Genomic DNA, 15,845 nt, shown 5'->3' on the forward strand with positions numbered 1-15,845 from the left:
TATTCTCATATGTTTGCCTAATGTTTTTAGGTAGATATAATAAAGTTTTACCAGGTGTTAGTGTGTAAAAGGCCCAGAGGTAGAAATCTCCATACATTCAGGTGGCTTATACAGAGGCACAACTTTATGCTCACCAGCCAAAGGATTGCTATCATTTACTTCAGAGCGGAATAATGAGAAACAGCAGCATAATTTATAGGAATATATTTTCAGTATTTTTTAAAAAATATATACATCTAGAGTACTGTCAATAATGAAATACAGTTCATGATCTTTTTGAGTACAAGAATGCTAAATGTGGTTCTGTCATTTTTATGATAAAATATATCGTTTCAGCTGAAATAGTCCTGATATTCTTTAAAATATATACAAGTTATATACAAATACAAAATTACATTACAAATCTTTCCATTGCAGTCAAAAATAATCTAAATATTTTGCAATAATTTGTGCACCCAGACAGGTGTACTCTTTCTAAAAAGACTGCAGTAAAATCAAATATAGTTTTTCAGATTCTTCAGGCTGAGGTAATGCCCACTTCTTCTTTACATACTGAATGTCTATCTGTCCAGAGCCTTTGGCCAGCGCAATGCCTAACAATCCATTTGTTTTTTCTGGTTCTCCCAGTAGAGCCATAGTTACAACACTGAAATCAAAAGAATGGGGGAGTGTTTTTTAATTGATGCAAAATTAATAGAAATTGGTGTTTTCAAACGTGTTATTAGTAGGTTACTTATAGTTAACTAAATGATTCCTTTTTTTCTGCTCATCACGGTGTAATATTCCTCAATATTTCAAGTCCCAGCATGTTCTTTAGCTTTTCACCAGCTGCAATCATTTAATGTAAATATAACAGGCAATTCTTCCCTTGTTCACAGATTCCATCATCAATTTCTAATCATGACTTTAAAATGATTTCAAGCTTGTAAAAATGAGCTATGTTTTATGGTATTTTCCAGTACAATGTAACAACTTTAAAAAATCACATTCTTTTCTCCCAAAACTAGCAACACTTTGCTATAGTTTACAAGGTTACAAGGAAAACTTTTAGTTAAGAGGGATGTTCACCAAGCCTAACTGAAGCCTAGGGAAGACAAGAGTCTCCCAGTAGGGCTCCCATCAGGGAGGAAAGAGAATCCTCAAGACTATAATTTAGAAAGGCTAAATTACACTGCTTTTCTTCATCAATCTACAGGATACCCAGGTCTCTACACTGACTACAGGAACAGTATTGTGAGACTACCCTGATGTTAGTCTTGGTGAAGATGTGCTAGCCAAAAATATTCTTGTTTACTTTGTGACAATGAACACAATATATTTCTTTATATTGGTAACCATACTATATATAGGCATTTTAAAATGCTGTCCAACATCTTGCCTATTCTAGGGGTTAATCCTGATCCAGCAAAGCTATCTTTGAACTGAAACAGTCCAGTGACTTTAGTGGGAATAAAATTTTTCTCTTCATATAAACCGCAAATGCTCCATCTACAGACACCTGTCCCAACTGTTAACACTATACTTGATTTTGATTTATATTAACATATTTTTTCCTTTATCATACTGTATAAAATAATAAGTAAATAAGGATAAACTAAAATTTAGCTTGCTATAGTCTCTTTCCACATCTTCAACAGTTTAAAAAATACAGTTAGAAAAGCAGATTCTAATTAACGTTTTAATGTCAAGCAAAATAATCCCATCCAAACTGTCATCAAAATATAGATGATAATAGTATTAATATTCTGTTAAAAAGAGAGTAATATAATGTACTTACTTCTCTGATGGAATAGTCTGCTTTGCCACAGGCGACAAATCATTTTCCAGAAGATCCCAAATGTAAATATTAGATGATGCATCCAGAACAAAAAACACAGCGGGTCTTGTTAAAGCCCACTGCAGGGCAATAACTGGCTGGCCGTTTGTGCTGTCATTCCACTGCATGAGGGGATACTCTGATGTCATTTGGTGTAATCTAATACTTCCATCTGAACAGCCAACCTATAACGTAGTCAAAAAGAAAATACTTCCTGGGAACAAAACAAACTAAGCAAGATAAAAACTGCAATACAATTCTTGAGCATATCAAGCATATAAATAAAATTAGTTATCTGACTCAAGTGGCACGTATCTCTCATATCTCATTCTATGGACTATCTAGATTTTAACTTTTGATGTAATTTTGAGTTCAAAAGCAGTAACTCTGAACTGAGCATACTAATCTAATGCAGTAATCCTGGGCTGAAGTCCTAATTTCCTGTTTTAAAAAAAGTTCTCAAACTATCAACTTCACTAATACCATGATCCAGCACAACTTGACTGTAGTCTGAATTGGGGCGAGGTCAGAGCCTAGAGACCAATTCAAATGGCTACTTACTGACACATGTAATCTGTAAAACCAAGAATAGCTTTCAGTAGGACAGGCTGTGATTAACAGTATAATGATATTAAACTGACTCATAATGAACAGCTAAATCCAAAGACAGGCAGATATCACTGCTTCCAGGTATTTTCTTCTAACCTTTGTCTTGCCTAGTATAACATTTACAAGTTTGCTCTCATCCAGGTACAATAGAAACTATTCTATGAAAACAGAAAATAACTTATTCTTACTACCCTGGGCCACCTCTACATCAGGAAGACTCCCTAGAATTCTCAAATTATGATGACTTTTTACAGTCACTCTGCAAATTGGACTTACATTTAAAAGGACTCTGCAGATACAAACTTCTAGAAGTCAGCATCACTTTAAATACATTTTGGGAAAAAGATAAGAACATCCACACTGGTAAAAGAAAGTTCTGACTTTGCAGAGGTGACACAAAATACGTACACTGTAGCCAAACACATTCATTTTATACCTTAGGCAATCCCAATGAAGTCATGTAAATCATGGCAAATTTAGAAAGAAAGCATTTTTAAGAGAGGATCGAGTACAAATATATGCAAAGATAAGCAGATGGAAAATCCTACCAAACTTAGATTCAACTTGCACAGAAAAAACTTTCACAAGGAAGACAAATAAAACCAGTGGGTGTGTCAGCAGGAACTGCTGAGGGCAGATTTGAACATACCTGACCACAGGGTACACTGCCAGGCATACCCCAAGGATATGGCTGATGGGGAGAGGCAAGGAATGCAGGGAATGCCCAGAGCTGCCCCACAGACCTTTATTTCACAGCAATACAGATATTTTGTCTCCAAAACAATTATGTCACTAAGAGATGTATGATAAAAGTGAGAAACAGCTGAGGCTTTATTAACAGCAGAAGACCTGCTTGCAATGCTGAATTTCAGTAAAAACAAATAATAAGTTACAAGGCTGAAGTGAGATTGCCATTAGTTTCTGTGAGCCAGATGGTCCACCTTTTACATAAGCAAAGTTCAAACACCAGGACACAAGATTTGTTGTCACCCTTTATGGCAGACTGGAATTAGTGAGGTAAATCAACTATCACATCTAGTTAAATAAGTCAAATTAGAAATCCTCCCTCAGCAAGTAATTAAAAAATGAAACTTGTATTACATTAAAAAGTTTTCATACCAAAAATAGCGGCTTTCCAAAAGGGAAGAAATCAATTGCATTGATGCTTATTGATCTCAGTCCGCTCTCCTGGGGTCTGAATAGCTTTGGAAGAACTTTTAAATCATGTCTTGTACCATGGCCTAACAACCCCTATGAACAATACAAAGAAAATGAATTAAACAAAGCAAAACAAAATTTGCATTATCAGTATTACATGAAAAAAGTTAAATAATTCACAGAGCTGCTACCTTAAAAGATCCTTAATTGCTAAGAAATTTTAACAGCTAACAGATTTTAATAATAGTCTCAAATTATTATATACAATCTTATATACAGTCTACTGGTAAAATTCCAAGTAAATGGGACAGCTTCCAAAACAAAAAATAACAATGAGATTGCTTTCAGCACATTACTCACAATGTTTGTTCCAACAATGAAATGATTAGGATTAGAAGAGAGAAATTTAACAGTCAGTATCTGGGGCATTCTCTGGCGCACATCCTTTGTGAAAAGGCTAGGAAAAACATAAAGGTAAAAGATGACATAAATACAGGAAGTTGTCTCCTAACGCTACGGAAGTACATACAGAAACTCTTGATCTAAAATGTCTATGACTAGCTCTAGAAAGAAGTGTATATTAAAAATAATCCAGACAACTAATGAAAAGATTGTTAAATATATCTTACATAACAACAAATTAATAAAGTATAGGAAAAATTAGCTTTGTGAGATACACATACAAAATCTAAATGCCCCTGTTTTCTTACCTGTTATTCAATTCCATAGTAGAGCTATGTACTAACTTCACTTTCCCTCCAGGAATTAAACCTAAAATTATATAAAGCAATTATTTAAACTGATTTAAGCACTTTGCATTAAGAAAGTGCTGTCATCCAATTAAAACCTAAGCTAATAAGTAAAAGGATATTTCATAAATTGCTTATTGTAGATATAGCTTTTGATATGTAAGAACCTTACATCACTTAGAACTATTTACTTCAGAATTCAAATCTGAAGAGTTGTGATCTTTGACAGAAATCAAAGAAAGAGGACAGAGAAAGGGAAACATGATTATATGTTTGTTTTACTTTTACAGTATGCATGTAACATCCTGTAATATCACTCTATAAAACCCAATTCTATCAATGGTGAAAATGCACATTTATGTCACTTGGATCTTTGACAATGAATTATAGTAATGAGAGACTGTAATAATGCTTCCATAAAGCTGGTCTACATTACTTGTTATAGAGAATAACATAAATAATTCAAATCCTTCAAACATAAGAATTTTTTGAAAAGGAAAATAATGAATGCTGGTAGCAGTTAAACTGTGTCAACCCACGACCATAGCTTTAAAATGTACCTCTCTCCACAGACCTAACACCCAGCTTTAGCAGCTTAATATAGCCGGACATTGCACATAAGCTTATAAGTTAGAAAATAGATCAAAAATTCTAGTTTGTTAGCATTACTTCACTGACTCCTCCTCTCTCTTCTAACTTCATAATCTCAAAACTCAAGCACTTCATTCTACCTCTCATGTACAGTACTCACCTAAATCAGTTTGTGAACCAGCTAAATCCACTTTTTGTAATTCAACAACTACCTGAAAAGTCAATATTTAATATTAATAAGCAATAAATATTTACCAGACTTTAAAGTTTTCTAACTAGTTGTAATAACGTATGACATAACTCTTTCACTAGTCATGAAATAGAAAGGGTAGATCATTTGGCCTGAATATGTTACTGCTAAAGATACTTAGAGCTTTAACGAACTTAACTAGTGATACAGAAAGGAAATAATTTATCCCCTTATTATTCAATGAGCCATTCAGTTTCTCAAGCAAGATCAATTCAGATGCAAACCACAGGTTCAGCAGCTGGGCCAAAGCTGCATCAGAAAAAGACTGAAAACATCAGACAGAAAGAAGAGTTGTCAGAACAGTAATTAAGAGCAATAGACCTGGTGCTTACCTGCCCATCATATTTTAGCAGGGTACTCTTATCCACAGATTTTCACATTTTGCCTCTTGAACATTTATTTTATATAAATTATGAATGTAATTTCTCACATTCAGTACAGTCTCTGACACCACTGTTATTCAAATAAAATAAAGTAGGTGTGTGAAAGAGGACTGATGTCTATTATTCAATTAATAGAAATATGTGAACATATTCCTATGAAGCACAACTACTGATTGCCTATTTCAATGAATTCGTGTACCTGTTAATAGTTTTGCCTAAGGATAACGTCATGGCATTACGGGGTCAGGTCAAAAATTTTGAGGAGAATTTTAACGGAATGCTGCACTTTTCAGGGCGAAAATTCTCATCAGAAATCCTGGATTTGGGTTGCTATATTTGAAGAAGTATTTTATTATTCCAACGTGTGATACTTTTTCATACATATATTACTCACCCACATATTGAGGACTCCATTTTCATCCATTGAAGCTATCTGAAATGGAGGGCCTGACATTTCTATGGAAGGAATAGTAACAATTTATATTCATACACTGACCTTCATCCTGAACAATATCTAAAGATTTGAAACATTTCCTAGGTTAATACATTCTCTGAAACTTTTATGATCCTCTCAGCTGCATAAAAAGGGAAAGTGCCCTAATTCTATCAAAGAAGAAAAAGGCATGAAACTAGTATGTCCAGTTTGTCCTCCCAGACAGGGAGATGTTCTCTGTCTGCATCTTATAAAATGTCTGGATTCTGCATGGACTTTGGAACAGAACATGAAGTGCAACAGATGAAATCTTGTAAAACCTGCAATATGCAGCACACTTCTTTGGACTATTACGGATTTCAAAGTGAAAATCTGCAATGGAAGTAATGATGTCTCCTCTAGCACACTGCCTAAGAATTTAGGGGCATGAAGATTAAAGTTCCTTTTCAAAGGTTGGTCATAAAAAATTAGGCAAAAGGCACAGGAAGAACCATCAAGTACAGTCACTTATACACCTTCAGATTTCAAGTTGCTCCACTTTTTTAGACGGGGTTTTTTGGACATTATTGGAGCACTAAGACTTCTCTAAAGGCAGTTTTTGAGTGATAACTTTGTTTTATCATGGAAGAACAAAATATTGTGTTGAAAACAGACATTGTAACAAGCATGCAACCACATCTGATGTGAAACTGCACTGAATGAACCGTACATAAAAATGAGAGCAGAAAATAAACATGAATGTTGTATGCAATTGACACTACAGACAATTTAAGAGGCAGAATAGAATTATAAGCTGGATTTTGGCTATGATATTTTTGTTTCACTAGATACATAAAGACTCAGACATATTGGTGCTTTGAAGAGCAGCTTACATACCCTCCTGATAAGAGAGACTTGAGAGCCCATAATTCTGATCAGTATAGAGAGAGGTTGAGACAGATTCCACTGCTAGTATAGGAGAGGTGTGGTTTACTGAGTTTAGAATGCCATCTGTAATTACAGATAATGAAAGATAAACACTATATTATTTTCAACACAAACAACAACAAAACCCTAATCATTTTTCAGCTTATGGGAGAATGATAATTACAAAGACAGAATGGCAAATAACAACTTCATAAAGAATTACTTTGTAAAAGTCTGAAATACAATACTGCAAACTGTTTCCTTAATTAACAAAATGCTACTAGATAAATCAATGTTGCACCATTTGTATTTACTTCTCATTTTCCAAACGACTGCTGCACCATTTATGCCACTGTACCAGACATTTCATTAAAGTCTGCCATTTCAGGGTTACCATAAAAAGAATTATGTTAATTTCAAGCTCCAAAAATAACAGAGGTAGAAATAAGTCCCTGCTTACTATAGAAAAGACAAAATTGAAGAAAAATTACTCTTACAGAGTATTATTTAATAGAAAGTAACTACACTGAAACAATTCACCACAAGAAAATATGTATTTACCCTTTAATAACATTTTAAAATAAATGAACATTTAGAGCAATTTCAATACGCATTCTTTGTCAGATACACTTGATTTCTGGACTTGCTCTGTGCACTGAACTTAATCTCATTTAAGACTAAAGGCATAAAGCTTCCTAAGTACACAGCATCAAAAAATGCTTCCTTATATAAGCCAGTACATGAAACTGTATACATTTGACTACTAGTCCACTGTGCAACAGAAGACCAAGCATCTTTGATCAACTAAAAAAAAATAAAAGTCTATCAATAACCAACTAACGTTTAACATTGCTACTGCAATTAGATATGCTTGTGAACAAAAGAGGATTTTGTGCATGTGTGTGGTAGTTCCTTTAGAAAAATAATATCTCAGTGTAAGTTAAACGGTAGCACCTGCACACACGCAAAAAAAAAGGAAAAATACATAAAGAAGGACTTATTTTGCAATAAAAAAAATTTTTTTAAAATATTGCTATGTGTTATTTTTCACTCCAAGGTACAATACACTGACAAGAAAAATGGCACCAATTTATAATTAAGATTGAGACAAAACAAGGATCAAACTGCTGGTATGTACACCTCATTCCCAATCTCTCAACATATAACTACATACATCAAAAACTTCAATAAGATTCATGACTTGCTCCTCTATTTAAATTTGAATGACAAATATTGCTAATAGGCATAAAGATCCATTAATTTCCATCACTTTCATAAAATTGTAAGGATCTCATACACCAATTCAAATGCACAGTAAAGTAATTTGGATTGTGTCTTCTAAAAAGTCAGTTATATGCCCTAAATAAACTTCTCTAACTTTTGAATTTGTCATCCATGGATTATAAGAAAATTTACAAAAGCCTATGTTATTTTGATAATGCACTAAGGGATCAGAAGCGTGGAAACAAAGAGAAATGCAATGACAAGAAAATGTCAAAGGATGAAAGGAGGTCACCTACAAGCCCTTTTGAAAAGTAAACTTTCTTCTGGCTTCCCAATATCTATGCAACACTAATTTAGGCCATATCTAAACAATGCAAGAAATTAATTCCACGTTATTTTTTGTAGCTGTGCTTCTCTGCCATTAAGAACCTGGAAAGAGCATGCTCTAGCTCCCAATTGGCCCCAGTGCTAGAGATTTTGCTCATGTGACAAGCTGGATGACAGAAAAATGTATGTGCAGGTTTTGCTCCAACATGCAGTTGATACATTTCTAGAGATACTGAACCAGGGAGCTTTTGGGCCTCCAAGCTTAGTCACAGCTTCAGATTCCCTTCAACAAAAGACTTAAAGTAACTGACTGCTGACTATGGAAGTTAGAATTCAACTTACTCCATTATATAGATCACCTCTAACATTTAGCCTTCATACACTACTTGTTTCCAATGATGTGATCCTCATATATAGTGAAACAAGAGTATCACTAAAAGACAGCTGTATATGTAATGAAAATATGAGAAATTCCTAGATCTTACATTGCTACAATAATTGATAAATTTGCAATAAAAAACCTGACTCAACTTTTAGTATAAATCTAGATAGAATCCAGAAGTGATAAAGTTACATAAGTGGAATTTTAGAAATGGTAAGTGTGAGATTCAGACCAAAGATTAAGACACTTAAAATGGTATCTACATATAAGACAGCTGTGTAATATCTGTAAGTGAACTAAATCTAATCAATACAGTCAATACAGATAACCACATACAGATATCTACATTAGGATGAGATGAATAGCTCTCTAGATCCCAGAGAGTAGCACTGCACTGATTCTAACAGTGGTTATGCATGTATACACTTGGATACATATCTTGCATGCAACCTTATAGAATCATCAAGACTTGGGTGACAATTTGCACAGATTGTGACCTTTAAATGACGTTTGAAAAACTGCGTTTTACAGTCTTAAATTACTTTGTTTTTTTCTAAATATATCTGTGTGTTTAGATGTAGATAAAAAAGAAATGTAGGTTATATTAAGGCAGATAACATGATGAAAATTGACTAAGCTAATGATTTCAGATGAGGCAGGAGCTGAGTAGTCCATCTTAGGTTCTACATCTGGTCCACCTCTCTGTTCTCACTGCTTGATGCATATTGAGCTAGCTTACATTTCTTTACAGCTATTACTGATTGGCAGTTTTTACTAGACTAAATATAATCTCTGAAGTGGCTAAACTAGGCTACTGAGAAAGAGTGTTCTTAGAAGAATTAGTAGGGGAATTGCTTCACTGCCCACAAAATGACTAACCAGAATGCATAGATACTAACCAGTGGAAAATGTTGGAACTCTAAATGTCCAGTCAGTTTCACCAATCATCACATGAGGGTGCATTCTTGAGTCCTCTCGAAGATCCCACACCAACAATGAACCATCTATTGTTCCAGCAAAAACTAATGTTGTTTTATTTGGACTAAAGCAGCAACACATCACCTGTTAAGCAGTAAAAATATGCATGGTTCATATTATGATAAAGGCAAAGGAATTGATAAGCCTGAAATATGTTTGTTCTTCCTAGGCATGAAAATCCAGAAAAGAGATTACAGGTGTTTGTGGCAGAAGGACAATTTATTTGAAAGGGAAGTAGGATACAAGACTTTCAGAAGGCCTTCCCTTTTCAAGACAATTGGTGTGTAAGATGCATCTACTGCCACAAAGCTGAAGGGGGTGATTCAAATGTATGATAGCGATGGGTAGACAGAAGTCCTGACAACATCTGAACCAGCTGTTTTACTTCCATTCACTCTTCAACCATGAAATGGAGTCAAAATTAAAAAAAAAAAAAAAAAACCAAAACGAAGAACACAAAACACCATGACCATCACTACATTCTAGTAGTGAAGCACAAAATGGAATAAGAATAGTGTTTTACTCACTAGGCTCAAATGTGTTTCTCAAAAGATGACATATCTTGCAGCAAGACAAGAAAACAAAATACACATAATAAAGCCTTTTATTCAATATGCAAATATACAATATTATTAAAACGTACCTCTGAGTCACATATTAAAACTTTCTGAGGACTGGAGGGCTGCCAGATGTTCCAAACGCATATGATGCTCTTTCTGCTCAGTAAACCAACACCTGCCTTTTCAGGTAATCCGTGAACAGAAAGTAGTGTCTGCCTCTGAACTTGAGCGACATGTAGGCAGGATATTTTTCGGTCTACACCATTAAAAAAAAAAAAAAAAAATCAAGAAAGAAAAGCAATAAATAAAAAAGTAAACTCATTGGAGATGAAAAAAGCATATTTAGCTGCTATAGCAACAACCAAAGAAGCTAAGGCGCTATTATGAAGAATATTTCTATTAACAGTGGGTTGCTTTTGACACTATACAAGAAAAAACGAGGGACTAGAGAAAGAATCCAAAAACTTAGACGTAAGTAGAAAGCAAAAAGGAAGAGAGCCAGGAAGTTAATAGAATAATTGTCGTGGGCATAAGCAAGCCAATATGACCTGATGTCAGTACATATACTGAAAATTAAGCTAAGTCTCAAACAGGAAACAGCACAGGCCAGGCCTTTTCTGGTTCATCTCATGTGTTCATGTTAGAATATATATGGATTTGTGTTATAAGAGGTCTTCCTAACATAACTAGAGATGCTTTATTTTTCATTTTTCTTTTCATCTGAACATCTACTGTTTATATGGGGAAGATAAAACTGCGGTTCAAATATATCAGGCTATATTCTCCCTGTTCAATAACCTTGCCTTATTTGCAACTTTGGCCCTACCGTCAACATGAAGAGCCTAAATGAAATTACACCCCTTGGTACAGCCCTTCAACAACAGGGGCAAGAAATTACATCCAGGGCACCCCTATATCATGCTAATTGCTGGCTATATTTCTGGTTTCACAGCAGCTAGGATGCTCTGATGTTCCCTATATGAAACCAGTCTGCACAGAGTTATAGCAAGATTAGTGCAATTAAAAGAGAAGTGAGATTTACATCATCTATATATCCTGATATGTGCTGTTTGCACTTCAGTCATGACAAAGAGCATGGTATGTTGCATAAGGAAGAAGAGTTCACACTGTATACTAAAAGGTGTAGAATAAAGTTCCCTTACCATGGAGGAATGGCTGGTTAGTATTTAACCGGAAACAGCTATCACTAATAGACAGACCGGTTTGTTGAGATCTTAGTTTCCACGTGGGTTGTGTTGCAACTTGATCTTCCTCTAGCAAAACAGCAATCACCTTTCAAACATAATTACATTTATAGAAATAAAAGGGTCGTCTTATCTTTCAGCTTTGCTATTTGTAGCTTTCTAAAGTATGTGGATTAATTTAATAAACCTTTATCAACCCTCTTGTTAATTTTATATCTTTGCAAATACAGCTTTACAGACATAAAAGTTGCACAGCTCTGGTTTTACTCCTTTGCAGAAAGATGAATCTCACTGATAATTAGTATTATTTAAATAATTTATTTAAATTAGTCAGAACCAGTACTGTAAGTGATCTATCATACTGTATACTTATACACACAACTCATAAGGGATATTAAGTACAAAAGTGTACCTGGCAAGCAGACCGGAGGAAATTTGCTAATCTTTGTGAATCAATTTTAGGTGTTAGAGCTCCATTCACTGACACATCCTGGCTGTTTATGGGACCTAAGAAAAAACAAAAACCAAAATCAAACCTGAAGCTTCAAAAGGGAATAAATTAAGAAAACCATAAGAACAACATAATTTTTAAGCAGAAGGAGAGTGGCAGGAACCAACTTCTCTTCAGCAGAAATAACAGTAATGAAGAAGACTGTCTATTGGGGAATAATATCTACTGCCAACAGAAACAGCAATCCAGAAGGAAGAAACTATTTCTGCCACTTATTCTCCATTCCCTCCACAAGGGGATTCAGAGTGCCTACAGCCGTTGGCTTTCAATGCAGCCTGACACATTACAAATTCTGACAATTAATGGGTACAAAAGAGAAAGTTTATATGCATACATCAATAAATGAAGAAGATTAAAATGTTTTTCACCTCCAGATACAAGGGCACTTTCTCCTGGATGCTGTGTCCATTTCTCCAATGTCTCAACTTCCTCAGTCTGAATGTCTCTCTCAAGATTGTCCTCGTTACACTGAACATATGCCTAAAGTAGAAAGATAAACTCATCAATATATTGGTGACACAGTTAAGAATGACAGGACATACCTGAATAGAACTTAAACAGTCATTTAAAAACTGATGGGCTCAACCTCTTCTGTTTGTAAATTCAGACCTAAGCACTCTGACACAGCGTCACTATTTTGTGCACGCACGTTTGACCACATTTCACGCAAGAGTGCTAGACCTACTGCAAAAATACAGAATGTCTTACATGATGTGTAAACACTAAACCCAGCATACCTGGGACAGTGAGCCACAGACATACAGAAAGTCCTTTAGAAAATGGGGAAGGAACACAAGAGTCGTCTTCTAACACAGAAATGGAAATGGCCTGTTTGGCCAAAATGTTTTGATATAATTGGTTTATGGTAATTAAGGCTTAGAGATGAAAATTATTAATTTATTACTTTACTGTCCCATTAGCTTTAGCAACTTTATTTTGTAAGGAAAATTATTTTCCAGAACAAGAATCAGCACTTTCAGGATTTAAATATTACTACATATTTGTTACCCACCTGCTTAGTGTTCATTTTACCAAAATTCCTGATATACATGTCGTACTCGTTTACAGGAGGCAAATCCAATAAAGAAAAACTAACTGAGAAGTCCAGATCAATTAGTGGGAGAAGTTCTGAACTCCGTTTTCTTTAGAATAAATTACAAGAGAGAAACAAAAAAATGGTTAAGACCAAGAATTTGGTATTCCAAAAGAAAACCAATCTGACTTTGTACAGTACCAGAGATCTAACAATCCACTGATCTATGAAAATTGAACTTGTACCAAAATTAATTGACAAATAAGAATATATCAAGAGAAGTACATATAATATTGTTATGAGTTCTCATTTAATGTTATGCTGAGATAATTATCATACTTGAAAATTCAACACTGACTGCAAATGGCAAACTTATGTGGTTTATTATTAAATCCGAACTGTCAAAGCCTAGCACGATCTTGCCTAAGTATTCGAAAGCTGTTCTGTGAGGTAACAGATGAATGTCCCTTTCTTCCTATAGTTAGGATGGTGGCTAATTCTCCTAAACTCACTTTATTAACTTACCTCACTTATATGGGTACATGCTTTATAATCTATAATGTTCTGGTTTTGTTAGATGTAAGGTATTTTGGATGACCTCCACTGGTAACAGACTGCCTGAATTTGTACCTCTTTAAATCACTAGGGAAACAAATAACAATAGCAGCAATCCTAAAATATGTTTAAATATATAGATGAAATGAGTTTATTGTTGATTCATAACCTGTGGACATGAATACTGACCTCTTCCCCAAAAAGCAGGCCTCCAAAAACAATCAGTTACTGGACTATTGGACTTGATCTAAATTGTATGAAAACGAGTACTCGAGATTGAAGTAGACTATGTACTTTTCCACTTGTATTCTTTGTTTTGAATAAGATTAGCACATTGTACAGTATTTGAGATACCTGACTCTCTTTATCCTATGAAATGCCCAATCTTTCCATCTTCCTCAATTCCCTTGCTGAAACAATAAAAGAAATAACTCAACTGCCTTATCATCCAGCTTCCCTCCATCCTTCTACTTTCTGCCTGACTCAATTCTTAATTTTTTCATCTTTGCTCACAAATAAAACTATATTTTGATACAGAATTGCTAAACAAGTCAACTTTCATACGCTGTATCTTACTCTGACAAGTTAAGAGCGAGTCCAGAGGAGGGCGACCAAGCTGGTGAAGGGTCTGGAGGGTCTGACCTACAAGGAACGGCTGAGGGAGCTGGGGTTGTTTAGCCTGGAGAAGAGGAGGCTCAGAGGTGACCTTATTGCTGTCTACAACTACCTGAAGGGAGGTTGTAGTGAAGTGGGAGTCAGCCTCTTCTCCCAGGCAACTAGCGATAGGACAAGAGGACACAGTCTCAAGCTTCGCCAGGGGAGGTTCAGGTTGGACATTAGGAAGAATTTCTTTACAGAAAGGGTTATTAGACATTGGAATGGGCTGCCCAGGGAGGTGGTGGAGTCACCATCTCTGGATGTGTTTAAGAAAAGACTGGACATGGCACTTAGTGCAATGGTCTAGTTGACAGGGTGGTGTCAGGGCAACGGTTGGACTCGATGATCCCTGAGGTCTCTTCCAACCTGGTTGATTCTGTGATTCTGCGATTCTGTGAAGTAAAAAGCATTTATGCGATCTTATTATCATCAACTACAAAGATTCCTACCACTCCACTTGTATGGATGTGTGGATAATGAAAAGACAGTCAATCTTTGTCACAATTCACACAACTATCCATCTACTTTAATGTCATAAGACTGTTAAGATATTTTATATTGAGTTAACTGCTTGGATTACATACAGATATCTGTTTACAAGCTAATTCCACGTTCTTGCTATAGCACAGATTCCTTGACAATGAGAAAATTTTTGCAGTCTCCCTTTCTCTCTCTTAGGCTTTCAGGTTTTTTTAATATACTTAACAACCCAGATGATACAATTATGGGCCTGTAGCAATTCCATATCTAAACAGTCTTACAGATGCATATTCTAGTTGCAGTTTCTTCCCAGTAAGATAGTCTTTGAAAAGGGAAAAGACTAGAGCAACATGAGCTGTAATTTCTCCTCCAGTATTTCAGGCTGGATTTTTTCTTATGCATAAGGACAATTTTCACATCTCCTTTTTGCTACTTGATGACATCTATTGCATTTTCTTACCCACATTTTATTTTTACTTCTACTTCAAAAAGGGCAAGAAGGAGGACCCGGGTAACTATAGACCGGTCAGCCTCACCTCCATCCCTGGAAAGGTAATGGTCCTTGGTGTTGTCTCTAGGCATATCAAGGATAAGAGGATCATTAGGAGCAGTCAACATGGCTTCACCAACGGGAAGTCATGCTTAACCAACTTGATAGCCTTTTATGAGGACATAAGCCGGTGGATAGATGATGGTAAAGCTGTGGATGTGGTCTATCTTGATTTCAGTAAAGCATTTGACACAGTCTCCCACAGCATCCTCGCAGCTAAACTGAGGAAGTGTGGTCTGGATGATCGGGTAGTGAGGTGGATTGTGAACTGGTTGAGGGAAAGGAGCCAGAGAGTGGTGGTCAATGGGACAGAGTCCAGTTGGAGGCCTGTGTCTAGTGGAGTCCCTCAAGGGTCGGTACTGGGACCAGTACTATTCAATATATTCATTAATGACTTGGATGAGGGAATAGAGTGCACTGTCAGCAAGTTCGCTGATGACACCAAACTGGGAGGAGTGGCTGACACAACGGAAGGCTGCGCAGCCATT

The 15,845-nt window shown here is 35.5% G+C and overlaps 1 protein-coding gene across 2 annotated transcripts in view; it reads right to left on the reverse strand.

Annotated features, from left to right (window-relative positions):
* Positions 1–253: 253 nt before the first annotated feature.
* DYNC2I1 (dynein 2 intermediate chain 1) overlaps positions 254–15,845 on the reverse strand; it is a 31,850-nt gene continuing 16,258 nt past the window's right edge. For both annotated transcript variants that reach the window (XM_068404862.1, XM_068404863.1), the window contains 14 exons: positions 13,095–13,224; positions 12,451–12,562; positions 11,984–12,078; positions 11,530–11,659; positions 10,450–10,622; positions 9,728–9,890; positions 6,866–6,979; positions 5,951–6,012; positions 5,084–5,135; positions 4,294–4,354; positions 3,944–4,040; positions 3,545–3,676; positions 1,778–2,001; positions 254–646 (listed from right to left, as the gene is read on the reverse strand). In XM_068404862.1, coding sequence (XP_068260963.1) covers positions 475–646; positions 1,778–2,001; positions 3,545–3,676; positions 3,944–4,040; positions 4,294–4,354; positions 5,084–5,135; positions 5,951–6,012; positions 6,866–6,979; positions 9,728–9,890; positions 10,450–10,622; positions 11,530–11,659; positions 11,984–12,078; positions 12,451–12,562; positions 13,095–13,224 — 1,717 coding nt within the window. In that variant the 3' untranslated portion in view covers positions 254–474. The remainder of the gene's footprint in view (positions 647–1,777; positions 2,002–3,544; positions 3,677–3,943; positions 4,041–4,293; positions 4,355–5,083; positions 5,136–5,950; positions 6,013–6,865; positions 6,980–9,727; positions 9,891–10,449; positions 10,623–11,529; positions 11,660–11,983; positions 12,079–12,450; positions 12,563–13,094; positions 13,225–15,845) is intronic.

The sequence above is a fragment of the Nyctibius grandis genome, chromosome 7, assembly GCF_013368605.1.
Source record: "Nyctibius grandis isolate bNycGra1 chromosome 7, bNycGra1.pri, whole genome shotgun sequence".
In the NCBI taxonomy this organism is placed as follows: domain Eukaryota; kingdom Metazoa; phylum Chordata; class Aves; order Nyctibiiformes; family Nyctibiidae; genus Nyctibius; species Nyctibius grandis.